Source organism: Oncorhynchus tshawytscha, linkage group LG09, assembly GCF_018296145.1.
Source record: "Oncorhynchus tshawytscha isolate Ot180627B linkage group LG09, Otsh_v2.0, whole genome shotgun sequence".
Classification (NCBI taxonomy): Eukaryota; Metazoa; Chordata; class Actinopteri; order Salmoniformes; family Salmonidae; genus Oncorhynchus; species Oncorhynchus tshawytscha.
In genome coordinates, this window is record NC_056437.1 from 64,741,181 (window position 1) to 64,766,880 (window position 25,700).

The following is a 25,700-nucleotide window of genomic DNA, read 5'->3' on the forward strand; positions in this document are numbered from 1 at the left end:
CAATTCAAACGGCAATAGGAAAGAAGGCAGGACACACCGGTTCACTTAGGTGCCAGACAATGCAAAGCTTTATTTTAGGTGTATCGAGAATGTAAATGGAGGTACAGACATAGCTGTTCTTAGTTCCTCCTTTGTCCCTTTGTCATAGAGCAGCACCCTCTCTCTCCACCTCTCCCTCTACCACACTCTGATGGAAGCCCCTCCCACCAGCCATGTGAGCTCTGCCACGGGGGTAGTTGGCACCTCCCCTGCTTCGCTGACCTCGCCCGTCCCAGTAGCGATGGTGCCTGCCCCCCCGAGCATCCCATTGGTCCGTTCCTCTGAAATACCGCTCTTGCCATTGGTCAGGCTGTTGCGCTGAACCGCGAGAGCCTCTCCTCCTTCCCCTCTCCCTATGGCCTCGCCCAGGCTCCATTTCCATGCCGTTGCTAGGTGGGATGTCCATTTTAGGAGTGTCCAGGCTTGATTTGCTTATTGGCTGACCGTCTTTAGGAACTGGAGCCTCTTGTTGGCCTAGCTCCGTACGTCCCTCCCCTTCTTCCTTCTCCAATTGGCTTAATTGTGCTTGTCCCAGTTCTGGGTGGCTAGAGTTCTCCTGAAGTCTGGCTTTGATCGGTGCGTCGTGAGAGTTGGCAGGAGGAGCACTGTGGAAGTTGTCATGTTTCTCTGAGGACAGGGAGAGTTTGTCCAGATGGTCAGTGGGGGGTACAGGCGCCCCTGGGTGGGTGTGGGGCCTGCCTCTCCCTCCCCTCCTCATGCCCCTGAAGTGGCCCTGTGGCCCTTGGTGCCAGTACTGGTGACCTGGCCTTCCCCTGCGATGCGAGTGGCCAGCGTGCTGCAGCTTTGGTGCTGTGATCTGATTGGTGGAGGCAGGGGGAAGGGAGAGCAGTGATTGGCTGGGAGAGGCATTCCCGTCAGTGGTGACGTTGTCCAAGTCGGGAGGTGGCTGTGAAAAACAAGTCGCAACGTTGTTTAATTAAGATACATCATCAGGAAAGTGTACGCTCACAAACAGACACACTTCAGCTAATATTGTTTGCTAAGCCCCTCCTTGTTCCTTACCTCATTAATATGTATGAGGAAGCGGTTAGACTCCGCCTCTGTGTCAATAATCCCGCCTTTTGCTTTCTGACGCTCCAAAAGGTTCTGGAGCTCAGCCCACTTCTGCCGGAACTCCACCCCTATCACCGCTCCCTCCAGCTGAGTGAAGTAGAGGTCAGCACAAATGGATGCATTTGCAATAGCAGCCACTATAATTGAAGGTGTGGTGTACCACAAGTGGTGTAGTTGAAATTGCAAGCCAAATTATGACTGTACTGTTAGAGGAAAAAAGAACAGCTACAAGAAGCAACATAATAGCAGTACAGTGTGTCGTCAGTGTGTGCAGTTATGTCTTTACCTTTGGAAAGCTAGGGGCGGGATTGGACAGGAGCTGGGCAACGTTGTAAGTCAGAGGTTCTCTACACACGGGACACACAACGGTTAGCTCCTACAGGGGGAGGGAGAAAGAACCGCCAGTCAAAATGACCACTAAATGAATCATCACTAAAATCTCCAGGAATATAGCAAAAAAATAGAAAAAAATACTTTGACACCCCCCCCCAAAAATGCAGTTCCACTTCAGCAACTCCCAGTCAATTCTACTGCTGCATATGGATACTTGATCTCACCTCATCGTCGGTCCTCTCCCGTGTCTTGTCCTGCTCCAGCTCCTTCTCCCTCTCCTGGAGCTCAGTCTCAGAGTGGGTGATGTAGCGGCCTAGGCAGTGGGAGTGGAAGTAGTGGTAGCATCTGGTCTTGGTGAACGCCTCCCCATCCTGGGACAGACCAGAAAGGGAGGACAAGGTTTACATCACACACTATGCTGCGGTTCCATTTTGTGTCCACTTGCTCACTCCCCCTCACGGATTTCAAAAGCATTGGATTGGTGTTAACATGGGCTACAGAGTGTTTCAAACAGGACGACTAGTTTAAATTCTCATCTTGTGTGGACTAATGGAAATACTAATTAAAACAGATCACCTTAAACCCGTAAAGGCAGATGACGCAGTTCCCATGGGGAATATTGCTCTCCGTCAGGATCTCTTTGGCTTTCTGAGAGAGACAGAGAAAAGAGGGACCGAGTCAGGTACTTGATATTCATCTCTATTTATACATTCCTAAATTTAAAAAACATTTTTTTAAATCAGGACAAAGGGCATCCTTGATCCACAGTTCTAATTATAATATCACAAATACAGTTCTTAAATTACTGTAGTCTCCAACTAAGAGATTTCAAATAAGAACAGAGAGAATGAGAGAAACGGGGAGAAAGAAAGAGAACTGGCCTCAATGAGCTGGTACAACACAGGGGAACCCAGGCAGGACTCCGCCTCTGTCTGCAGACATTTCTGCACACTGGGAGAGAGAGCGAAATCTTGGAGCAATGCAAGCAACAGGGGACATAAACTAAATTAAACTACCCTTCATCAGAGCAGACTACAATGAACCTAAGATGGAGGACAACAGATTTACTCTCGTTACCTGCACAGCTTGTCATCAGAAAGACCCCGAGGGTTGTGGATGGAAATGGAGGGAGGAGAGGAGGGATACTTAGGAAGAGAAAGAGAGATCAGTTTATAACATTTGAAAGTGGCATGTCCTGAGAATGAAAAGGACAGGGTTCTAAGGAAAGGAAATTATGAGAGCATGAGGAAAAACTTTCACAAAGACAGGAAGTGTTGTTGCTACATGGAGGGTTGTCTCAAAACTCACACAGGGACCCATGAACTCCGGTCCTGGAGAGCTACTGGGTAAGCAGGCGTTTGTTACATCCCTGCACCAATACACAAAAAAGTGTACACACCTTGTAGGTAGCTCTCCAGGAGAAGGGAAGGCCAGTATATTTAGGGGGTACACAATTATTATTATTTATTTTTTTACACAAGTAACCTAAATGCATGACCTAAGCCAGGGGACGGGGAATATTTTTTTTTACAATCAAATGGATTGCAAAGGACAAGGTAGCAGGGAATATGAGCATACCTGCAAGTCGAGAGTCAAAGTTAGGGTGAGTCGCACAAACTGAGAGAGGGAATCTTCACCCGTGGAGGGATATAGAACCAGACTCACCTCCCATCCCCTATAAGAGAGAGCAACAGAGAATGTCAATTAAACACACGCACCCACTTCAAAGCCCGAAGTCTATCAGCTATTCATCTAGTCTTATCCATTGGCCGGGGGAGGCTAATCACTCATACATTATAGTAAAACACCCGGGGATAGAAGAGAGGGCAGAAAGAGATGTCTGTTTAAGTGTGAAGGCTGACAGACCTCTTCAGAGAGCAGTTGGGAGGACAGGATGTTGAATACAGAGGAGGGAACGCAACAATCAGCTGAGTATGATGCAACAGACCTGCAATATCCCTCTATCTGGTCCAACCTCGTGACGCAACAAAAAAACATAGCTAACTAGCACACTGCACCTCTGATACAATGGCGTGTGGTGTTTGTGTATAGTATTATAGTCTGGTCACAGATCTATACTGTATGTGCTTAAGGTGAACCAAGTTACTTTGTCATTTGTTGCTATGCCACACCAGGGCACAAACAGATCTGCAACCAGGCTACAGCTGGTATTTATATAGATTCATGAGTCAGCAAAATACTGCTACCATCAAAGTGAGGTCTTAGTGGTGTTCTGGGGCATGGGTTATCATCAAACTGAGTGGCTCACCCATCTCTCCTGTTAATCTGCAGCTCATCCAGATAGATGGACTGGAGAACCTCAATCTCAGACAGCACACTGTAGAGAGGAGATGTAGCCAATGTCAATGAATGATGCAACAGTCTGGATGTTACAGCAGAAATGGCTTGAACTGTAACGCATTAACTTACTGCAGAGCAGGATCATTAACTAGCGAAACCAAATGTAAGAATGTAGACCCTGCATAGCTCAGTTAACCATGCGTGGTAAATGGTCAAGCTAGCTATAAAATGACAGCAGGGTCGTTTAACCTCAAAGCACACAAAAGAGGATTGACACCCACCATCTCAGACTGTTCAGAAATGATTTTGTTCGAAATATAATTTGATCTCTGAAAAACCAAAGTAATTGATTGCACCCAAATTGGCAATTTTAATTTATAGGATTCATATAATAATAATCAAACACCTGATTTGGACCAAACTTTTTTCCAACAATGAGTATATAGTATTAGTTCTCTGTCTGACAAGTGGTATTTTGCTGCGGTTCAGGGTATTGTTTCTTCAGCCTATGTAATGTATTCCCAGTGAATTTGGTGATGGTTTTCAAAACCCTGTTCAGAGAAATTAGTATTTAAAGTTGTTAGGTTTATGTTTCATCCTACATCATCAGGTTCTGACCACTAGACGGTGCGGCTCGAGGTGTTTTATAAGAACCCCACCATGCTTTGGTTGTCGTCCACTAACTTAGCATTTGTCATTGATCTATGTAAAATACTCCATAAAGTCAAAGTGAAAAGGCAAAATGTAATAACTCAAATTGTCATTACATAAGTATTCCCCCAATTTGTTTATACAAGCCTAAATGAATTCAGAAGTAAAATTTGGCTTAACAAATAACACAAGTTAGATAGCCGCACTGTGTTTGAAAAGGGTGTTGACATGATTTTTGAATAACTACCCCTTCCTCTGTCCCCCATACACAACATCTCCCTCAGTCAAGTATTGAATTTCAAGCACAGATTCAACTAAAGAACAGGGAGCTTTTCAAAAGCCTCATAATTAAGGGCAGTGATTGGTAGATAAATCAAACATTGAATATATCCTTAAGCATGGTCAAGTTAATAATTATGCTATGGATGATGTATTAAACTACCCAGACACAAAGATTCAGTCATTCTTCTGAACTGAGCATACTCAGTAGTTGCTTGAAAATCTATGGCAAGCCATGATACCCAACATCTTGACAGAGCATGAAGAATTTTGATTTAACTAGGCAAGTCTGTTAAGAACAAATTCTTATTTACAATGACGGCCTACTCCGGCAAAATCCGGACGATGCTGGGCGAATTGTGCTATACCCTATGGGACTCCCAATCACAACCGGATGTGACACAGCCTGCAACGCTCATATGAGACTAACCCAAGAAGACTCACAGGTGTAATCGTAAGTTGTTTCTAACATTGACTCAGGGGGGTGAATACCTATTTAATAAAGGTGTAAGTATTTCATTAATCTTTAAAAATAAATTACATTTTTCTTCCACTTTGACAGAGTACTTTGTGTAGATCGTTGACAAAATGACAATTAAACCATTTTAATCACACTTTGTAACTAAATCAAATGTAAAGAAATCCAAGGGGGTGTAGACTTTCTGTTAGGCACTGTCCCATTGACTTGCATTGGATGTGTGTCACAAATGCTAAAACGTTAGCATTTGAAACAGTGGCCAGGTAAACAAAACCAAAAGCATGGGTTGCTGTCATACCTTGTCCATAAACCACTTACAGGGTAAGGAAACCAATGTAATTGTGATTTCGATTAACTATCCCTTTAACACTGAGTGGCTGTTTAAAAATAAATAAATAATCATCACATACTAGCAGGAACACCACCATCTAGTGGTCAGAACCTGGTAATATCAGAATGCAGGATAGGACATAAACCTAACAATTTCAAAGACTAAATTCTCTGAACAGGAGGAGAAAAATAAAAATCAACAAATTCTATGAGAATACACTACATAAGACAAAGAAACAATACTCCGAGCCGCAGCGCCATACTACTTGTCACTCGTTGCGGTGAGTTTGGTGCGAGGGGTCCATGGCTGGCGTTTGACCATTTCCTTGGATTCTTCATGATTTACTCATTGTTAGAAAAAAGTAGGGTCAAAACCGGATGTTCGGTACTATATTTATTGGATATTATGAATCCCATACATTTAAATAGCCCATTTGGGTGTAATCAATCTTATTAATTTCTCAGATCAATTACATTTCAGCAAAACAATGTGTCAGGACTGCTAATGTTATCGGTTTCTAACTACGGAAATTATTTTAGAACAATCTGAGATGGTGGGTGTCATGGCTTGCTGAAATGACATGGAACGACGTAGCACTGAACCAGAATCTGGTCGATTCTCCTCGCCACGTTCAACGTCTCCTTTAAGGCCAGATTCTGGTTCAAGCCGATAGGAAAATACACAAAGTTTATTTTCCTAAATGGATGTCAGGTAACTAGCACTGTATGTAATGTAATCTCTTTGGTAAATTACAATGCTGAACAAACAGCTTGCCTGCAAGAGCCTTTTCGTATGATCACAACACGCATCATACCCTGCACTCAGCAGTGTCGTTTAGTCAACAGGGTGTATGTAGCTAGCCGCCGGAGCTAGCAAGCTAGCGACACATAGCTACCTAACCACAATCTACAACGTACATATTATTTGAAGATACATATTCAATTAAATTGTATTGAATATGAATGAACGTATTATACAGGCATTTACCACATTTTCTCCACCTACACGCTATCATCAACAAACTCACTCGCTTTCAGCTGCCATCTTCGTTCTGCCGACCGGGACTACTTCTTCTTCTATGGTATATTGGCGATCTCACATTTTAAATGTGTATCCCGCCACCTACTGTGTGGGATGGAAACAGGATGACCAAAAATGGAACTAAATACCCCCAAAAAAAACTTTCAAATGACCCCAAAATCTATTCATAAACTAAACAAAATCAAACAACATTTCTTTTAAAAAAAACAGATCTGATCCCTACAAAGGCTCAAGGGGAACATGGGAGGGTGGGTCTTCCGGCACCAGTACCCCTTGCAAGTCTTCAGATGTAAAATCCTTAAATCCCCCAAACTTTTCTGCCACAGCCAGAAAAATGTCCAGTTTCTTAGACTTCTTTGAGACTTGTGCCATACAGTCTATAACTGTGGCAATGAACACCACAAAACCCACTCTTTTTTTACATAACAGGGTGTCTTTTGACTGGCAGCAAACATTTACTACAGGCTGTGGTACATCCACTACCATATTTTCACTAGCATCACTTGTTTTCTCAATTATTTTAATTGCCTCGCATAGGAGATTCAAATTACTGCTCTAACTTTTGCCACCTCAATCTCCTTCACCCTTACAGAGCACTCCAGGAACACTGCCCTTTCCCACCTGGACAAAAGGAACACCTATGTGAGAATGCTGTTCATTGACTACATCTCAGAGTTCAACACCATAGTGCCCATGAAGCTCATCACTAAGCTAAGGACCCTGGGACTAAACACCTCCCTCTGTAACTGGATCCTGGGCTTCCTGACGGGCCGCCCCCCCAGGTAGTAAGGGTAGGCAACAACACATCTGCCAGGCTGATCCTCAACACTGGTGCCCCTCAGGGGTGTGTACTTAGTCCCATCCTGTACTCCCTGTTCACCCACGACTGCGTGGCCAAACAACTCCAACACCATCATGATGTTTTCTGACGACACCACAGTGGTAGGTCTGATCACCAACAGCATTGAGACAGCCTATAGGGAGGAGGTCAGAGAACTGGCAGTGTGGTGCCAGGACAACAATCTCTCTCTCAATGTGAGAAAGACAAAGGTGGTGATCGTGGACTATAGGAAAAGGTTGGCCGAACAGGCCCCCGTTAACATTGACGTGGCTGGAGCGGAGCGGGTCGAGAGTTTCAAGTTCCTTGGTGTCCACATCACCAGAAAACTATCATTGTCCAAACACACCAAGACAGTCGTGAAGAGGGCACGACAAATCCTTTTCCCCCTCAGGAGGCTGAAAAGATATGGGTCCCCAGATCCTCAAAAAGTTCTACAGCTGCACCATCAAGAGCATCCTGACCGATTGCATCACTGCCTGGTATGGCAACTGCTCGGCATCCGACTGTAAGGCGCTACAGAGGGTAGTGCGTACAGCTTAGTACTTCACTGGGACCACGCTTCCTGTAATCCAGGACCTATATAATAGGCGGTGTCAGAGGAAAACCAATAAATTGTCAGAGTCCCCAGTCACCCAAGTCATAGACTGTTTTCTCTGCTACCGCACGGCAAGTGGTACCAGAGCGCCAAGTCTAGGACCAAAAGGCTCATTAACAGCTTCTACCCCCAAGCCATAAAACTGCTGGATAATTAATCCAGACTATTACATTGACCCCCCCCATTTGTTTTGTACACTGCTGCTACTCACTGGTAATTATCTATGCATAGTCACTAATACCACTACCTACATGTACAAATGACATCTAACCTGTACCCCCGCACACTGACTCAGTACCGGTACCCCCTGTATATAGCGTCGTTATTGTATTGTGTTACTTTTTATTATTTTTTACTTTAGTTTATTTGGTAAATATTTTCTTAACTCTTCTTGAACTGCACTGTTGGTTAAGGGTTTGTAAGTAAGCATTTCACGGTAAGGTCTACACTTGTTGTATTCGGCGCATGTAACAAATAAAGTTTGATTTGATTTTTTCTCAAAGTTGCCGGGATGTCACGTCTCCTGCTTATATCAGTACACTCATAACTTAAGCATTACAAAACTTCTATTAGATCAAATAAACCTAATTCAGTAAATATGCCATACATTATTTTGGTGACCAAATTCAACACTCTCATTGACCTCCATACAAAAATCTCTTTGCTTGGTGGGTGAAACAATGAAAAAAACGCCACCAGCTGGAGGGAGACAGATTTTCCGCCAAGTTCAGCCTCTCTCTTCCTCTCTGCTGCAGTCGACTGCATGTTTCTAAAGTTGCTCTTCACCAACTTCATCCTGAGGGGGTTCCAGAAAGATGGAGGCGAGTGCAGATGGGATTTCATCTTGCTCCGAGTAACTTTTATCCCTCTCAAACTTATTTAAATGTAACAAAACTTGGTTTATAGTAAACACAACAGAGAGCAACGCTCAGTAGACCGTTAACTTGATCGGAAACTTGGCAAAAAAGAAGGCAGTTGCTAACTGACCACTCATACACCAGGGAGAAAACACCACCCGACTCCTCAGGAGAAGAAATGGAGGAATCTGGACATTCGGTTGATTCAGGAACTCTAGTCAATCGTCCTGCACCCAAAAAGACAGAGACAGAATTGTCTTAGCGTGAACTCTAGGTCAACATAATTGATGCTGTCACTATAAAGATAAACAAAAAAATTATACACGAAAACACATAAATAATTGTTGACCTCAAGATGACCCTGAATCATGCATATGAGAGTATCGGAGAGCTTAAACGTGCAACCACTGCAACCTCTGATAAATGTACTAGAAAGGAGAAGACCATCGCCGATATGCAAGAGCGCTTGTCGGAAGCTGAGTGATACCGTATACGGCGGTGGCTATGGCTTTGTGGTGTCCCCGAGGACCAGGGTGAGAATGTCAAGCACATAGTAAGAGACATCTGTAACCATGTGGTTCTGGACTTCCACGAAGGATATATGGACATGGCTGTGGATGCCGTTCATCGTGTTGGGACAAAGCAAGATGCCATCGGCAGCCGCTCGATCATCATTCAGTTTGCTTTCCGCACAGCGAGAGATGCCGTTTGAAAGAAAGCAACAGAAAGCACCTTTCTGAAAGAGAGAAAATGTTGATTCGGTGAGGACCTGACTGCAGCACACAAGGCAGCAAAGGCAAAGTAGTGGCCTCTCGTCCAACAGGCCCGAAATCAAGGAAAGGGTGGGTACTACAGGGGAATCAGAGCCTTTTTCGCTGACAAAAAATAAATTAGACTTAGGGGATTTGCTCCACCTTATCCTTATAAGGTAGCCCCTTCCCCTTAACAAACTGATCATTCTAGTTTTGAATTGTGGTGTTATGGTTTACAAGTTAAGACTTCTGTTAATACAATTATGAAGCACCTTTTTATTTACACATTCATGCAAAGAGGACTATCATTTTTTGAAAAATCAGTGGGGCAGTGACATTATCTTGGCCCACGGGACTAATCATTCAGCTAGGGTTGCAATTTATTTATATTTTTAACTTTTACCCCTTGTGGTATCCAATTGGTAGTTACAGTCTTGTCTCATCGCTGCAACTCCTGTACGGACTCGGGAGAGGCGAAGGTTGAGAGCCACGTGTCCTCCGAAACACGACCCAACCAAGCCACACTGCTTCTTGACACAATGCCCGCTTAACCCGGAAGCCAGCCACACCAATGTGTCGGAGGAAACACCGTACACCTGGCGACCGTGTCAGCGTACATGCGCCTGGCCCGCCACATTTTAGCAGACAATTTCAAAGGGACATTTTTGTTTACTCAAATAGACACCAATGGACATTTGCTAGTAGCGGTCATCAACCACATGGACAGATTATTTGTGTTGTGTAATATACTGTATATAGATACTGTTCTAGTCCTCCAAATTACTTACTCTAGAGGAAATTGAGGAAATGTTTTACATTTTTACGAGAAAATATCCATCCAGTCAGATTATAGTTGGTGGAGATTTTAATATTTTAATATGGTTTATTATAATGAGACTGATAGATTGCCCCATAGGCCTAACATTGGTGTGAACAAATTGGTGACTTTCTGTCAAATCCTGGACTTAATTGACATATGGAAAGTTAAAAATCCTGGAGAGAAACAATACACATGGAGTAAGAGAGATCTTCACTACAATCAAGAATTGACTTGTGGGTGATAACCTCTAGTCTTGAGCCCAACACTGTAGAGGTAAAAATACTGCCTGCAGTCCTGATGATCATAAAGTCATATGGCTGACTGTAAGAATGTGCAGTAATGATGATAAGAAATACTCGGAAATTGAATAACTCATTGTTATTGCATGGTGATTGAAAAACTGTGATTAAGAATCTAATTTCTGTTTATTGAAATTTAGCTACCTCTAATGCAGAATAGGGGAAATATTGGGAACTGCTGAAATTTTTTATCCACTCAGCCTGTATTACTTATGGGAAATGGCTTGCTTTAAGAAGATGCGAGGTAGCTAAGCTCTCTGAGAAAATAGCTGATATCACACTTCATGAGAAAGAATCAACTACAGTAGATACATTTTATGAGGAAAAGGCTAGAGGTGCCTTCATAAAATCCAGAAAACAATGGCTTGAAAAAGGCAAAAAGAACAGTAAATACTTTTTAATTTTGAAAAGAGGAGAGGGGAACTCAACATACTTCGAATAATTTACAATTAATGGGGTAACCTCTGAGGACAGAGAGTTGTTATCAGACTTTACCACTAAGTTTTATGAGAATCTTTACTCCTTAGATAACAGTTTGAGTGACTCTAAGGTTCTCCTTTATTCAATAGAGAATGTTAACTCGGTTAGTGAAGAATTCAAATCGGTCTTGTTGTCAAGATTTATCCATTATGGACATCCGATATGGGGTTGCTCGACTAAAAAAATAACAAATCTCAAGATTGTGATGGATTAACCTCTGAATTTGACAAAACATTCTCTGAAGAAATAGCAACATTTTTACTTGAAGCCTTTAAGGAGGCTATAAAGAAGGGAGAACTACCTGCCTCTCTGAAGCAAGGGGTTATTACTCTCATACATAAACCACACAAGGATCTCTTAATTATTGATAATTGCTGTCCAATCACACTCCTAAATGACAATTACAAAATTATAGACTAAATCTTTGTGAAAAGGTTTGATTGAATATGCTTGAATGATCTGATTGATGAATGTCAATCAATATGTATGAAAGGGCACCATATATCTAATAATCTGAGGCTAGTGTTAGATTGAGAATTGTGATGTATTAGATGACTTTCCTGTTACCTGATTTTTTAATTTTCAGAAAGCATTTGATACCGTAAGTTACAATTTTATCTTTGATTACCTTAAACATTTGCAGTTTGGTCATTGTTGATACTAACTCTGTATAATGGTGGCAATAGCTGTGTTAAACTCTGTCATGGAATATCCTCCACGTTTAACATTTAGAAAGGAATACGACAAGGTTGTCCAATCTCACCTTTTTTATTTTTGTTATTATCTCAAACCTTATGCTCATTAGTTTATCAAAGTAAATTTGAAGGCATTTACATTCCAGGCCAAAGAGATCAAGATATCCCAACTGGCGGATGACACCTCACTTTGTTTTTGAAAGATGTCACAAGCTAGATTAGCATTGGATATCGTGAAGCTGTTCTCCAAAATCTCAGGTTTGGATTTAAATCTTTCCAAATGTGAGATGTTTGTTCTGAAAGGAGCTGTCAATCCAGCAGATTGTAACATCTATGGAAAAAGATACTGTAACCTGCCTTGGTGTAAAGATTACCAAAAATCTTAAGGCTGAGAATAATCTTCATTTGAATCCTGTAACTGAATCTACAAAAAAATGTATTATCCTCATGGTTAGGGAGGGATTTAAGTCTTCCAAAGAGAGTGCTTTTATCCAAAACTGAGGGGCTATCTTGTGCATCTGATCTTTTTTCATCTATTGACATTCCCAAATCCACTTACTGTAGATAGAAAGGCTATTGTACAACTTCACATGGAAAAACAAGCCATATAAGATAAAAAGAGATGTTATCACCAACAGGGTTTGTGATGGCGGTCTAAATGTCTTAGACTTCACTTTCTTTAATTAGATATAAGTCAACTGGGTTAAAAGGTACTTCAAAAAACCTCCGTTTCTGGAATATTGTACCTCATTTTGTTTTTCAGAAGCTCCGAAGGCTTACTTTTGTACTACAATGTCCCTATATTGTGGGTAAACTTCATGTGAAATTGGCAGCTTTTCACAAGCAGGTGCTGGGATTTGCTGTATAAACACAACTTTTCACCTCATCATCCGGACAGCTGAAGAAGTTCTGGGTTTGCACAAGCAAAGAATTTCTACACTAACTGTCAGAAACCATCTCAGGGAAGCTCATCTGTGTGCTCGTCATCCTCACCCTCATCCTCATCCTCTTGACGTGACTGGAGTTCTGCGTCATAACCAACTTCAGTGGGCAAATGCTCACATTTGATGGCCACTGGCACGCTGGAGAAGTGTGCTCTTCACAGATTAATCCCAGTTTCAATTGTATCGGGCAGATGTATGACGTTGGTTTAAACACCGTTTCCCATGCTCGTTCAATGAACCATAAACAATTAATGAACATGCACCTGTAGAACGGTCGCTAAGACAGGTCACAGTTATGGAAACTTAGGACACTAAAGAGGCCTTTCTACTAACTCTGAAAAACACCAAACGAAAGATGCCCAGGGTCCCTGCTCATCTGCGTGAATGTGCCTTAGGCATACTGCAAGGAGGCATGAGGACTGCAGCTGTGGCCAGGGCAATAAATTGCAATGTCGTACTGTGAGACCCCTAAGACAGCGCTACAGGGAGACAGGACGGACAGCTGATTGTCCTTACAGTGGCATCCGGAAATCACACCTGCGGGACAGGTACAAGATAGTAACATCAACTGCCTGAGTTACACCATGCAGGAACGCACAATCCCTCCATCAGTGCTCAGACTGTCCGCAATAGACAGAGGCTGCACTGAGGGTTTGTAGGCCTGTTGTAAGGCAGGTCCTCACCAGACATCACCGGCAACAACATCGCCTATATTGCATATAAAAGGTACACATTGACTTTATTGCTCACTGTTTATTTAGACATGTTACATTTTTCACGACAGTCTTTTTCATTACAAATAAGACAGATACATCACTCTAGTCACTTTTGAAGTCATTAGTGTATTTCCTAAATTAGGGGTTTTAATGACAGTTTGACACAGTGGGGATCCAGTTTCCCTTTTAATGATAAAATGACATTATTATGCATTCATAAAAAATAACTGCTAAGGTAAAAATTCGGCACATAATAGTGGTTCTCTGTCCTTACCCTCTTGTAATCTTGCCTCAGTGCAATGTCAACATGTAATGTCCTGGCTCTTTCCCCATGAGTGCAGACAGACTTTGGATGCTTGACTCTCCATTGGTCTGTCCTGATCTTAGAAAATCGCCTTCCTTTCTCTCCCTCAGCAACACTTCTTCCCCCTCTTCCTTCTCTCTCTGTGTCTGTGAGAATTGATGTCGACCGTTTCCTTCTCTCGTTCCCGCTCTCTCTCTGCACGACTCTGACTCTGCTTCTTTGTCCGAAGGACCATGTGAGTGAAAGCCATAAACATCTGAGAGGGAAGGAGAGAAGGAAAGAAACAGGGCAATGACTGTAAAATACATACACACCCAGATACATACCAGTACACACGGAAGTGCTATTCCTTGGAAAGGGAATTAGCCACCAGGACTAAGTTGAAATAAGTTAACTGTTTTAGAGATATAAGAGATGACCATGGTCACACTGGTGTGGACAATTTATTGGCAGTGTAATTATTATATATTTTTTGTCATTAAAAAAAGCATAATAAACTGATAATTCCGTGTGAGAGCCATATCAGGTCTCAAGCTCAGCTTTCCCAAAGACATCTGGGATATGAGGCTTAGTTTGATTTTTATTATTATTACTGAGGAAGTGAATGAGGTACACCCTGAGTTTAGAACATGGCTACTAGGGTCACCTCTTCCACGTTGATGTTTTCTTTGGCGCTCGTCTCAAATACCCGGACGCCAACCGACTCCCCGAAACGCATTGCATCCTGGGAGTCCACCTGCTTCTTGGAGGGGTCGTCATTCTTGTTCCCCACTGAGGGAGGGCGAGAGAAAGAAGTGGGGATGAATGAAATATGTTTTGGACAGCATAGTACACTACATGACCAAAAGTATGTGGACACCTGCTCGTTGAACATCTCATCAAAATCGTGGGCATTAATATGGCGCTGGTCCCCCCCCTTTGCTGCTGTAACAGCCTCCACTCTTCTGAGAAGGCATTCCACTAGATGTCCTTGCAGCAATCTTCTAACAAGAATCCATTCAGCCACAAGAGCATTAGTGAGGTCAGGCACTGATGTTGGGCGATTAGGCCTGGCTCGCAGTCGGCATTCCAATTCATCCCAAGGGAGTTCGATGGGGTTGAGGTCAGGGCTTTGTGCAGGCCAGTCAAGTTCTTACACAACAATCTTGACAAACCATTTCTGTATGGACCTCGCATTGTGCATGGGGGCATTGTCATGCTGAAACAGGAAAGGGCCTTCCCCAAACTGTTGCCACAAAGTTGGAAACACAGAATCATCTAGAATGTCATTGTATGCTGTAGCGTTAAGATTTCCCTTCACTGGAACTAAGGGGCCTAGCCCAAACCATGAAAAACAGCCCCGGCTGCTCAGCCATGGAAATCCATTTCATGAAGCTCCCGACGAACAGTTCTTGTGCTGACGTTGCTTCTAGAGGCAATTTGGAACTCAGTAGTGAGTGTTGCAACCGAGGACAGATTATTTTTACGCACTTCAGAACTCGGCAGTCCCATTCTGTGAGTTTGTGTGGCCTACCACTTCGCGGCTGAGCCGTTATTGTGAAGTGGGACCGTCTAGGAGCAACAACAGCACTTGGACATGATTGTTGGAAAGGTGGCATCCTATGACATGACCGTGCTATGTTGAAAGTCACTAAGCTCTTCAGTAAGACCATTCTACTGCCAATGTTCGTCTATGGAGATTGCATGGCGGAGGGCTTGATTTTATACACCTGTCAGCAATGGGTGTGGCTGAAATAGCTGAATCCACTCATTTGAAAGGGTGTCCACATACTTGTGTATATATAGTGTATGTTTATCAGTTCACAATCAGGCATAACACTACCACATTGGACTGGAAGTCTAAGTCATTCCTCAGTGAATTTTCTTCATTCCTAATTTTCTATCTATTTTACTCTTCATCCATCCATCACCTCAGCACACCAAACTCACCTAGGATCTTACAGACGTTGTCACAGTTCTGAGTGATCTCATTAAGCCACCTCTTCACGTTCACAAACGACTCTGGGTTGGTGACATCATAAACAATAATCACACCGTGGGTATTTCTATAATACCTGGTAGGAGAAACAGGGAGAAAGTGGAAAATAGCAAAGGATTGTAAAAGAGTACTGTATAAAAACAGGAAATCGCTGCATTGTTTTTCGGGTGATAGTTATCGTTGGCTGGCACTTTGTCCCGGGCTGGTATCAATAGCACTTCACTGAGTTAATGACTATAAAACTGAAAGAATGAAACTAACTGAAATTGAGAGTAAATTCAAACCAACTATGGTGATAAACAGCGTTCGTATTGATATATAGCTTCTATACGTGTAGATAGATCATTGATATAGATGATAGATTACGTTGAGGTGATGGTTCTGAAGCGCTCCTGGCCCGCCGTGTCCCAGATCTGCAGTTTGACTCGCTCCCCATCGATGTCCACCGTACGGATCTTAAAGTCCACGCCGATCGTAGTGATGTAGCTACCTGCAGGCCAAAGCAGAAAGGTTAGAAACACACACAACATGCTAAGCACACATTCACAATCTTGAAGAAAATATTTTTAAAAACACAGTTCCTAACCACTCGCATTCAAATGGTTTAATAGTATATATATTGACCAGATAGAGAACAGCAACTCACCAGAGAAGGAGTTATCTGCAAATCGTAGTAGTAGACTGCTCTTCCCTACATCTAGAACAGAGAGGTCAGACAGGGATGAGAGGTTAGGTGATTAGGCCTTTCTTCACTCACTTCTGAGTAGTCAGTATCAGGCTACTTACTGTCCCATTACTAGTAGCCTACATATGGCAAGCCACATCACTAGAGCATGGGTAAATGTTTTAAAATCTATCATATTGTCTGAAGAGTTAGCGACAAATAAGTCTCCTTTGTATAAGTCATCAGAGCTGTAAGCTTGGTGAGTAAGTGAGGCATGTTCATCATAATCACCCAATGACAAGCAGATTGACTGATATTTGCTGTGTTAATAAGGAGATTAAGCCGTATTATTAACAAAATTCTTTAAATCACAACTCGCACAATATGAGCTGCCTGCTAAACATCAGTGTAACAGCACGGCACACTTGAATTACACTACTATTTTAACAGACAGAGTAAGCACTAAGGGACCACAGGAACTTTGTATGAAAATGGAAGTTAAGATGCACTGACTGGAGTCTCCAATGATGAGCAGTTTGAAGAGATGGTTGTAGTCCTTTCCCGGCCCCGCCATTTCTGCAGACAGTGCTGTTGGTTTCAGTAATCCTCTCCCAATAAATGCAGTTCCACAGGAACAGATTCCAGTCTTCCCAAATCCCAGGATGAAACAGTCTCCCCCCCAACGCTACCAGTTCAGAATGGAAGAAAATTTTGTACAGAAAACATCCACAAAACACTTACATTGCAATTTAATTTCCAGTTGATTTCCCAGATCAGTTCCAGTCCAGAATTATTATTCAATATTACAAACTATTCCTGTTACCTCGCAAGTGCAATAATTACCAGTTAAATCAAGCGTATTTCCAGTTTAGTACATGGCATTCAGTTGTCGTGCTTAGGCCTCGGTTGGTTCTGGTTCCACCTCAGTTCCAGTTCCTCCCACTAACTCCAGTAGGGGATTCCCAGTTATTTGCAGCACCACATTCCGACTCATCACAGGTTTACCTAAGTTCTCTTTCCATCAGTCCGGTAAAGTGTTTTTCCCCCTTAAAGTTGGGCTGCAGTGACAGACGGTGAAGGACTTCTGACACGTTAAACTCTACACATGGGCAAAGAGACTATCCTCGTCAAATTGCGTTCTGGCAGTCAGTCACTACATCCATGAGCGTCTGAAAGTGCTCAGTTGTTAGTCTGTGTCCAAGGTAGACGGATTGCTGTTGCTTGATTAGCTAATACTTAGATATTCCAGTGGGTAGCATACGGATGTAAGGATTCAAGTCACTGCTCTTCTCAGTTACCACTCTTGCTTATCCCACAGTCTCACTGTCATCTCTGCGTCAAGTTATCACGCACCTCTTACAAGAAACAAAATAACAGGCAGAGGGGCCTGAAAGGTTGTACAAGCAGAGACCAAAAGCAAAAATCTGAGAGGATGAAGTTCTTCCTCTTTCAATCTACAGTCCATGCAACGTTTTCATCCATTGAACTGCTTCGGTCTCAATCCCTTGGTTTCACTTCCTCTCTGAGCTATGGGCGGAGAAATGGTGGGCGCCTTCACAGTATTTGGTTTGTTTCAGGCTTTCCTCAGCTCCCTTCTTTGGACCATACCCTGAAAAATAACCGTCTGTATGGAACATTTATCAATGACAATATACAGAGACAGAGTGAGGAGACAGTCTGTAGTCTGTCATTGTCAAAACTTCCCTGACTGTATGCCAACCCAGTCCCTGTATGCACCCTCCCTTCCCTGTTCACTAGAACAGCTGTCTCTAAATTTAACGTTTCCAACCGTTTGCCCTCTCTCCACACACTCATTAAATATAGGCCTATATTAACCACATGAAACATCAGCTTGCATGTATGGTTGAAGGTGAGCTGGATTGGGAAGAAGTTAAAACAAACGTTGGGGGAAATGTTATATGGTTAAATAGAAGAGAGGATATAGGTATCATAGAAACATACCTTTTCTTTGATATTCACTAAGTGAGCAAAGTATTTTCAGGGACAACTCAAGAATCCCTCATGTCTGTCCGCGTCGCCGATTTAGGGCGAAAGAATAAAAAATACTGGAGGACAGTTTTTTGTTCCATAATAAAAACAGGAAAGAGTACAAGGGGCGAGCAAGTTAGTTCTTGAAATTGAATCCTGACACATTGGTACATAGTTAAAATATTTGCTAGGGCCTCTTCTTCATCGTGATTAACAATGAAAACATTACTGAAAATCCTGGGAAAGTGTCCCTCCCCAGTCCCTACAATCGTCAGCTGTCTGAGAAAAACAAGTTGGCTAGGACGCAACATTAACACTCGTCGTAAATTAGGTACAATCGCAAACAATTCAAAAACAGTTGATGACACAAACCACAACGTTTGATTTAGTTTAAACAATAGAAATGTGGGTTTAACACACTTACCTACCATGTAACCAGAGGGCATTATCAGCAGCTAGGATCAGCAGTGACTGTCTGAGCAGAGGCTAGATTCGTTTGTATCCGGGATCTTTGGGGATTGCCATGAGCAAGCCGCTCGCCCACAGACGAAAGTTACTTTATCGTGGAAATTTGATAAACGCAAAACACAACTCGGCTAGATAACGGGTATAGGAATAATTCCTCTAGCGTAGCTAAATTTCTATGCGTATTTCAAACGCGTCGTGCTACAAAATGATCAATTGCGATCACCAAAACGATGACTTGTGCAATTGGTCAGTCCGAAGAAGAAATGCAAGGATCTGTTGACCGTTCCAGACGTCTTGGTTCCGGGGGGGGGATGACTCAGGAAAGTTCGGAGCCTTAGACTGGTCCACGGCCCGACGTCTTCAGGCCACACCTGAGTGTTGTTGAGTTACTTTCATCCAAATCATGTGCTTCTCCCTCCTCTCTGTTCATCCCATCTCCCTTCTTGCTCAATGTGCTTTATCTTGTCTCATCAATACATACAAAAAACGAAATAGGGCTGTTTGTACTATACTTCTTTAATGGGATTATTGTAGTATTTGGCAGGGTTACTTACACTCGCTGCAAATATGAAATAGGAAAACTGGGGAGGGAACCCAATATTCTAGAATTCTAAATGGAATAATCAAAGACTTTATGTAGACAATACATACAGATATGTCAGACAATTTATTCCTTCAGAGCATAAAACCGGGACAAATTTATCAAGACTGAAGCACAGATTTGGAAAAGTGATCAAAATATTTTATTATCATAAAAAACATGAATCCTGGAATGGGAGTCCTTAGAACAAGAGAGGCATGAGCAAAGGTACAGAATAGTGAAATACAAGTATCCAAGACAGCACATTATGAGCTTAAATGGGGTTGTGTGTGTGTGTGTGTCCTCAGAAAGACAACGAGAAGGTTCTGTAGGACAGGTTGGTGAATACGTCTATCTGGTGACTGCTTCCACCTACTGTGAGCACCTGGAACAGCAAAGACAACAGAACACAACATGACAACCACGTCCTTCATACACTGAAAGCCACTACTGTCCCTGCTTAACAAAACTCAACCATATCGACAGACCATATCAAAACTGAATATCAATTATACCATGTACTGAAGCTTTGATGTGGACAAAACTATTTATTACATTGTAGTCATTAGTAGACGCTCCATACCACAGTGCCTTACAGTAGTGAGTGCATAATAACTTTACTTTTTCGTACTGGTACCCCATGGGAATCGAACCTACAACCCTGGCGTTGCAAGCGCCATGGTCTACCAACTGAGCCACACAGGATTTGTGAACGAGAACAGGTAGACCACAAGCGGGACAAGCAAAGAAGGAAATTTAACCTGAGGGGTTGGATGAGTAATGTAGTGTTCAGATGGTTTGTCTAAACGACTCTCACCCTGTTATCAGTGCTGTTGAGGTTCAGTGCCAGCGTGTTGAGGGAGTGGGGGGTGCAGGGGATCTGAGCCTTTACCTCTCCCCCCAGGAGACAGTGGGACACACACTGGCCCTCGCCCACCGACAAGATCTACAGGCGGGAGAGAGGTCACAAATACACACACACAAACAGACGGACTAGTGTCTACAGTTGGAGAAAGACAAACCAATTAACTCTTTCTCCCTTCACACACAGTCTGACCCACACACACCCTGAAGATTACACACACACGTCTCACCATGTCCTGGTAAAAGTTGGCTTGTCGCTGGCATCCGGAGAGAGGGAAGATGGAGGTGGGTGACATGGAGCGGAGGTGCCATAGAGAGAGGGATGGGCCTCCTCCACAGAGCTGGTGAGGGAAAATAAGGGACAGGGGTAAGGGAGAATTATTTAATTACATTAAAGGAGATCAAATTACAGGAGGAAAATGCTGAGTAATGTTACAGTATCTGCATTGCAAATAATTTCATCCCGAAGGAGTAAACGACAACAGCATTCCACAGGTGGAGTTGACCTTGTCGACTGTTCTAACGCATCGCCACGGCAGCCACACTGATAACATAAGTGCCACATTTCAGACTGAGGTACTGAACAAGTCATTACAATTTCTAGAAAGAGAGAGAGCTCATCCTATGGGGAAGGGACTGTTGACTAATTGCAAGGGCTGCCCTTTCCTCACCATCCAATCAGATTCTGTCGTCAGGCAGCTGATCCACTTGCCATATTGGGGGCGGGCGCATTCCTAGGAAGAGAGGGAGTGAGACAGAAGGGAGAAAGATTTTGTTTGTAGTTTGATGTGTATTTTGTTCAGCAATCTGCAGAAAGGTGCCATATAATATGGATGTCAAACGTTCAGCCTGCTGCACAGGCCCTATGCAGGCTCTAGTGAAGACCACCTGTCTGGTTAAATTGTGTTAAGGAGCATTTTGTCATCACTAAACCGTTAAACAAGTGATAATTGAAATAAATCTGTTTTCTTGATTTACTATCATCCTAAATTAAGATAATTATTTTGCCATATCTAATTAAATGTATATTACCCAACTACACAAGCTAATGTTTTGACCACATGAAATTGGAGGGGGGGATTACACATCCTTTTACCTCAGATTGGTGATGTTATTATAAAAAATGTATAGTCAACACGATGACAAAATATCAATTGCTTAAAACATATCAATATGTTTGGTTTTATACTGCTGATTTTGTCATACGCGCTGGGGTTCGCAGGACTTAGGCAGCCATCATTTTCTTTCTGAAATGGCAGTTCTCTATAAAAGACGCTAACCACACACCAATGCACAAATTTGACAGTCAAACTATCACTTAAATAGCAGCCAACCGTTGTCACTGTTGATATCCTATGGAGGGTTGTGATTAGTTGAAGTTAACAGAAAGCCCCCCCCCCCTTTCCATGATGGCAGCCTCCTGAAATCAACATTCCAAAATATAGATAGAAGCCTTCTACACATTCTCATCTAAACAACAATGTATAGGTTATTCCAAGTTTCCGTGTGGCCTTGAATAGTGTTAGATCAAAACAGGGCGACACCCCAAACGTTCGCCCCGTTCTATTGATTCCAGCGTGATATCGATGGAATTGATTAACAAAAAAAAGTGTGGGGTTATACTTACCGCGTTGGCGACCCACTTGAATCAAAATACAACTTCAAAATGTAGCTACCTGTCTTCTACAAATTGTCCTTTAACCAGTGGTGTATACATTATTCCCACATCCCGTGTGCTTTTTGAGCTGTGTTAGTTTTAACAGGACATGCAACATTATTACATTTTAGTCATTGAGCAGATGCTCTTATCCAGAATGACGTACAATAGTGAGTGCATACGTTTTCTTACTTTTTCGTACTGGTCCCCTGTGGGAATTGAACGCACAAGCCTGGCGTTGCAAGCGTCATGCTTTACCAACAACCTCATCTCCCTCCTCTCGTGCAACAATTGATTTCAACGTGATAATCGATAGGAGTGACTGACAAAAACAGTGTTGAGTTTGTCTTTCTGTTTTGGTGACCCCTGTACCAAAATTCTACATTACAAAATGTAGCTGACTGTTCTGCATGTTTTCCTTTAACCAGTGATGTAAAAATACATCCAGTTTCCATGTGTATTTTGAGCCGTGGTTGTTTCAACTGTGCATATACTCCCCGCCCCATCGATGAGTGATTTAATGTCACTTGACAAAATACAGGGTTTTTGGTGCATGTGCAGTTTATAAGGTGCTCCTTGATTACCATTGTTGCACACGTATCAATATGTCTGGTCAACAGAAAGCAACAGCATCATTTTCAACTTAGTTTTAGGAATATTTAAATGGAACTTTCAACATTAATTTCCAATGGTATTGTACTTAAATTGGGTAACAACTGCTTAATTAGTACAAAAATAGGTGGAGATTGATTTATTTTGATGATATACCAGAAATCACCAAAACAGGTTATAGACATGTTATAAACACATAAACATGTTTTTGGTGAAGAAAAAAATAACTGAAATATACTTTTGTATGTAAGAAATGCTACATTATAACTTCTGTACATATGGAGGGTAGGGGCAGGCACCCATCCATCCCAATATCTTACCTCATATTTGTAGACTTCAATGCAGTGCACGGATTGGCCGGTCCTGTGGTCTGTAGGCGGAGCTCAGAGAGTGAGATACATGACAACACTACAGTATAATGTAATACAGCCATGCATTGATTCCAGATGTGTCAGTGACTGACAAGGGAACCTGAAGCAGTAATAGGTTGCTTCATCCGTCACTCACCCCATATCCTGACAGCGCCGTCCTCACCCCCAGAGAGGATCTCCCCCTCCCTCTCTCTCACACTTAGACAGTGAATGTAGTCTGTATGACCCTGCAAAACTGACTGGGGAAGGGAGGGAGAGCAATAAAGAGATTGAACATAAAGGTTAAGTGTGGGATAGCGAGAGAGAAGGATGAAGAGAGAAATAATTGGAAGAAAGAAAGAAATTAAAAGAGATGTAGCAACAAATAATATTTATATAAATGTTCAACATCACATTGCTGAATCTTGAAACACAATCGAAGAAATGAATTTCTCTCAAACCTTAAAGACACCACTTTCCAGATCCATTATGTGGATGTTATTGTCCCCTCCACCAATCACTAGACTGTTCTCCTGAGAGCGAGAGAGAGAGATAATTAAATAGAGAACTTGTCTCAGTACAGTGAGGTACTTAATGAATCTGAAAAGTGTCTGCACACTCACTGTGGGATTGACAGTCATGGCATTGATCTCTGGGATCTCCAGGCTGGATCTGCAAAGAGGAGCATTTACGAACATACTCACTTGTTGGCTACAAGCATCAGACAGCAAAGACAATCATCTGGAGATAAAATAACCAACACAAATGTACACAGTCCACACACGGACAAACTTTCATGTGTTTTCTCAAAACAAATGTACGGCCGAGTGGTGCCTTACTTGTAATTTGGCCTCCTTGTCCAAGCAGCCTTGGTATTCTGGGAGAGAGAGAGACAGAGTCCATCTCACATAACCTCATAGACTGTATAGAAATACATACTGTTCACACTAAACAGCCATTCATTTTGGTAGGCTTGCTTTATCTTGTAACAGCCTTACCCGCTTGATAAGCTCCGCCCAGCTCCATGCACTGATCTCTCCATTGCCGGCACTCAGGAGGTGAGAGTCCGTGGAGAAGAGAGAGAAGACGGGCCCCTCGTGAGCTGAGAGAGAATAAACGAGTGAGGGGGAGAAATACAGAAAATTAAGAAATAGAAGAGGGGTAAGAGGAGCAGACAGAGACAGGTGTCACAATCTAGGGATGAAGGGTGAGATACAGCATGTCTTGAAAGCTATTTCACACTGGTGTTCAACCATAAAGTAGCAAGTAGAGAATGTTTCAACACATCAAAGGAAAGAGAGACTGACCAGTAAATGTGAGGATGGGTGTCTGGCTCAGATCTGTAGCATCTGGGCTAAGCGCTGACGAGAGACTGGGGAAAATTATTAAAAATAGCAATTTACTGTAAAGAACCCAAGTAAATAGGATACATTGGACGTGGGCGTCTCAGATAAAAATGTGCTTTATCCATTCAAACATTTAAATTATACATGTTTATTGCAGAGACAGGCTGATTACATAATCTATGTTCATATCATTGTATTTGTCACTACTCAAAGTGCAAGCAGCCAGTAAACGACATGTCCTCGACTTCGCTAGGTCTCACCTGAAGACCGCTATCTCGCCGTAGTTGTTGCCGGCGGCCAGGAAGCGCCCACAGGGAGAGAAACTCTGGGAGAACACGGACATGTGGAGGTGCTGGACGAAGAACAGTGACACATAGTTAATGTAATTAATATATCAGATTTTTTTAAAACAATAGCAGCATTTTAAAACATATTGAATGGGCATGATACAAATAGTGCTAGCTAGATGTTTAACGTTACAGTAACATTAGCTAACTAATGTAGATAGCTAGATGACTAATAACATGTCTGTAAGCGTTCATGTAGCTAGTGCAAACTAACTCAGCTACGATCACATTGCTAGCAATCGTGTTATCGGAACAGACGACTTGATTTCCGTTGATTGCATAACTATTCCTGATATGGCCAGAAGAAAACAGTGTAAATGCATAAACGGTAGAAATTGTTACCTCGACAGGGCCCATTGTGCAGACGAATATACCGTTTTAAGGGTCAGAAAATCTAAATATTGTTGAACTAATGTTTGAGAATGTCGTATTTCCCATTTAAACCAGTCGCCAAAAGATGACGTCATAGCACATTTTACAAGCATTCTGGGACATGAAATCGCGGATGCGATAGAAGCCACAGATAGAACAATGAGAATGAGACAGATAATACTCTTTTTTCCAAAACGACTGGTCTATATCTTAACATTATTAAATGTGAACTCATAGCTGTCAAAGATTGTGTGACGCCATCATATTATGGTATTCCAGTAAAAGAAGAACTTACATATTTAGGCATAACCATTACAAAGGATCAGAAGTCTAGAGGCTTACTAAATTTTAACCCTCTTATTAAAAAAAAACAGAACAAGCTAAATCAATGGCTACAGAGGGACTTATTTTTAAAAGGTAGAGTCCTAATAACCAAGGCTGAAGGTATCTCTGGACTAACATATGGTGCTCTATCTTTATATCTTGACAGTAAAATAAGCAAGGAGATAGACCAGATGCTTCTCAACTTTCTTTGGAGAAACTGTACCCATTACATTAGGAAAACTGTTGTAATGAACACTTATGAGACTGGTGGGCTGAATTTTCTGGACTACTACTTTAAATAATCATTTTAAGATCAATT

The 25,700-nt window shown here is 42.3% G+C and overlaps 3 protein-coding genes across 8 annotated transcripts; all 3 read right to left on the minus strand.

The window, feature by feature from the left end:
- Positions 1 to 40: 40 nt before the first annotated feature.
- rnf25 (ring finger protein 25) lies at positions 41 to 6,595 on the minus strand. 4 transcript variants are annotated; one of them, XM_024422725.2, is made up of 10 exons: positions 6,514 to 6,595; positions 3,716 to 3,784; positions 3,025 to 3,121; positions 2,524 to 2,591; positions 2,328 to 2,397; positions 2,023 to 2,094; positions 1,671 to 1,817; positions 1,400 to 1,489; positions 1,063 to 1,200; positions 41 to 946 (listed from the first exon to the last, which is right to left on the minus strand). In XM_024422725.2, exons 1-10 carry the CDS (start codon positions 6,528 to 6,530, stop codon positions 143 to 145), a joined length of 1,572 nt encoding a protein of 523 aa, XP_024278493.1. In that variant the 5' UTR covers positions 6,531 to 6,595; the 3' UTR covers positions 41 to 142. The 4 variants fall into 4 exon arrangements, with proteins under 4 accessions (XP_024278493.1, XP_024278498.1, XP_024278506.1 ...); XM_024422730.2 differs by having other exon boundaries at positions 6,474 to 6,543; XM_024422738.1 differs by lacking the exon at positions 3,716 to 3,784 and having other exon boundaries at positions 6,514 to 6,545.
- Positions 6,596 to 13,521: 6,926 nt separating this feature from the next.
- Positions 13,522 to 19,328, minus strand: si:dkey-16l2.16 (ras-related protein Rab-35). 3 transcript variants are annotated; one of them, XM_042327224.1, is made up of 8 exons: positions 18,886 to 19,326; positions 17,296 to 18,081; positions 16,986 to 17,157; positions 16,455 to 16,505; positions 16,175 to 16,298; positions 15,760 to 15,884; positions 14,477 to 14,601; positions 13,522 to 14,086 (listed from the first exon to the last, which is right to left on the minus strand). In XM_042327224.1, exons 3-8 carry the CDS (start codon positions 17,044 to 17,046, stop codon positions 13,937 to 13,939), a joined length of 636 nt encoding a protein of 211 aa, XP_042183158.1. In that variant the 5' UTR covers positions 17,047 to 17,157; positions 17,296 to 18,081; positions 18,886 to 19,326; the 3' UTR covers positions 13,522 to 13,936. The 3 variants fall into 3 exon arrangements, with proteins under 3 accessions (XP_042183158.1, XP_042183157.1, XP_024292763.1); XM_042327223.1 differs by having other exon boundaries at positions 17,316 to 18,081; positions 18,886 to 19,325; XM_024436995.2 differs by lacking the exon at positions 17,296 to 18,081 and having other exon boundaries at positions 18,890 to 19,328.
- Positions 19,329 to 19,649: 321 nt separating this feature from the next.
- Positions 19,650 to 25,166, minus strand: thoc6 (THO complex 6). The gene is made up of 13 exons (XM_024422975.2): positions 25,028 to 25,166; positions 24,599 to 24,690; positions 24,300 to 24,364; positions 23,991 to 24,094; positions 23,832 to 23,869; positions 23,616 to 23,664; positions 23,454 to 23,525; positions 23,150 to 23,252; positions 22,963 to 23,012; positions 21,045 to 21,107; positions 20,604 to 20,714; positions 20,327 to 20,455; positions 19,650 to 19,894 (listed from the first exon to the last, which is right to left on the minus strand). The coding sequence occupies exons 1-13, from the start codon at positions 25,040 to 25,042 to the stop codon at positions 19,814 to 19,816; spliced, it is 972 nt and encodes a 323-aa protein (XP_024278743.1). The 5' UTR covers positions 25,043 to 25,166; the 3' UTR covers positions 19,650 to 19,813.
- Between the last annotated feature and the right edge of the window lie 534 nt (positions 25,167 to 25,700).

Bases quoted from the DNA above. Each gene is read 5' to 3' on its own strand.
- rnf25 (XM_024422725.2), bottom strand. The intron at 2,398-2,523 runs GTAACGAGAGTA...TCTCTCTCCCAG, and splicing joins TCTGATGACAAGCTGTGCAG to TGTGCAGAAATGTCTGCAGA. The intron at 947-1,062 runs GTAAGGAACAAG...TGTTTTTCACAG, and splicing joins TCCTCATACATATTAATGAG to CCACCTCCCGACTTGGACAA.
- si:dkey-16l2.16 (XM_024436995.2), bottom strand. The intron at 14,602-15,759 runs GTGAGTTTGGTG...GCCCTCCCTCAG, and splicing joins CAACGTCTGTAAGATCCTAG to TGGGGAACAAGAATGACGAC. The intron at 14,087-14,476 runs GTGACCCTAGTA...CTTCCCTCTCAG, and splicing joins AAAACATCAACGTGGAAGAG to ATGTTTATGGCTTTCACTCA.
- thoc6 (XM_024422975.2), bottom strand. The intron at 24,365-24,598 runs GTGAGACCTAGC...AATTTTCCCCAG, and splicing joins GGCGAGATAGCGGTCTTCAG to TCTCTCGTCAGCGCTTAGCC. The intron at 23,526-23,615 runs GTGAGTGTGCAG...TCTCGCTCTCAG, and splicing joins CCATGACTGTCAATCCCACA to GAGAACAGTCTAGTGATTGG.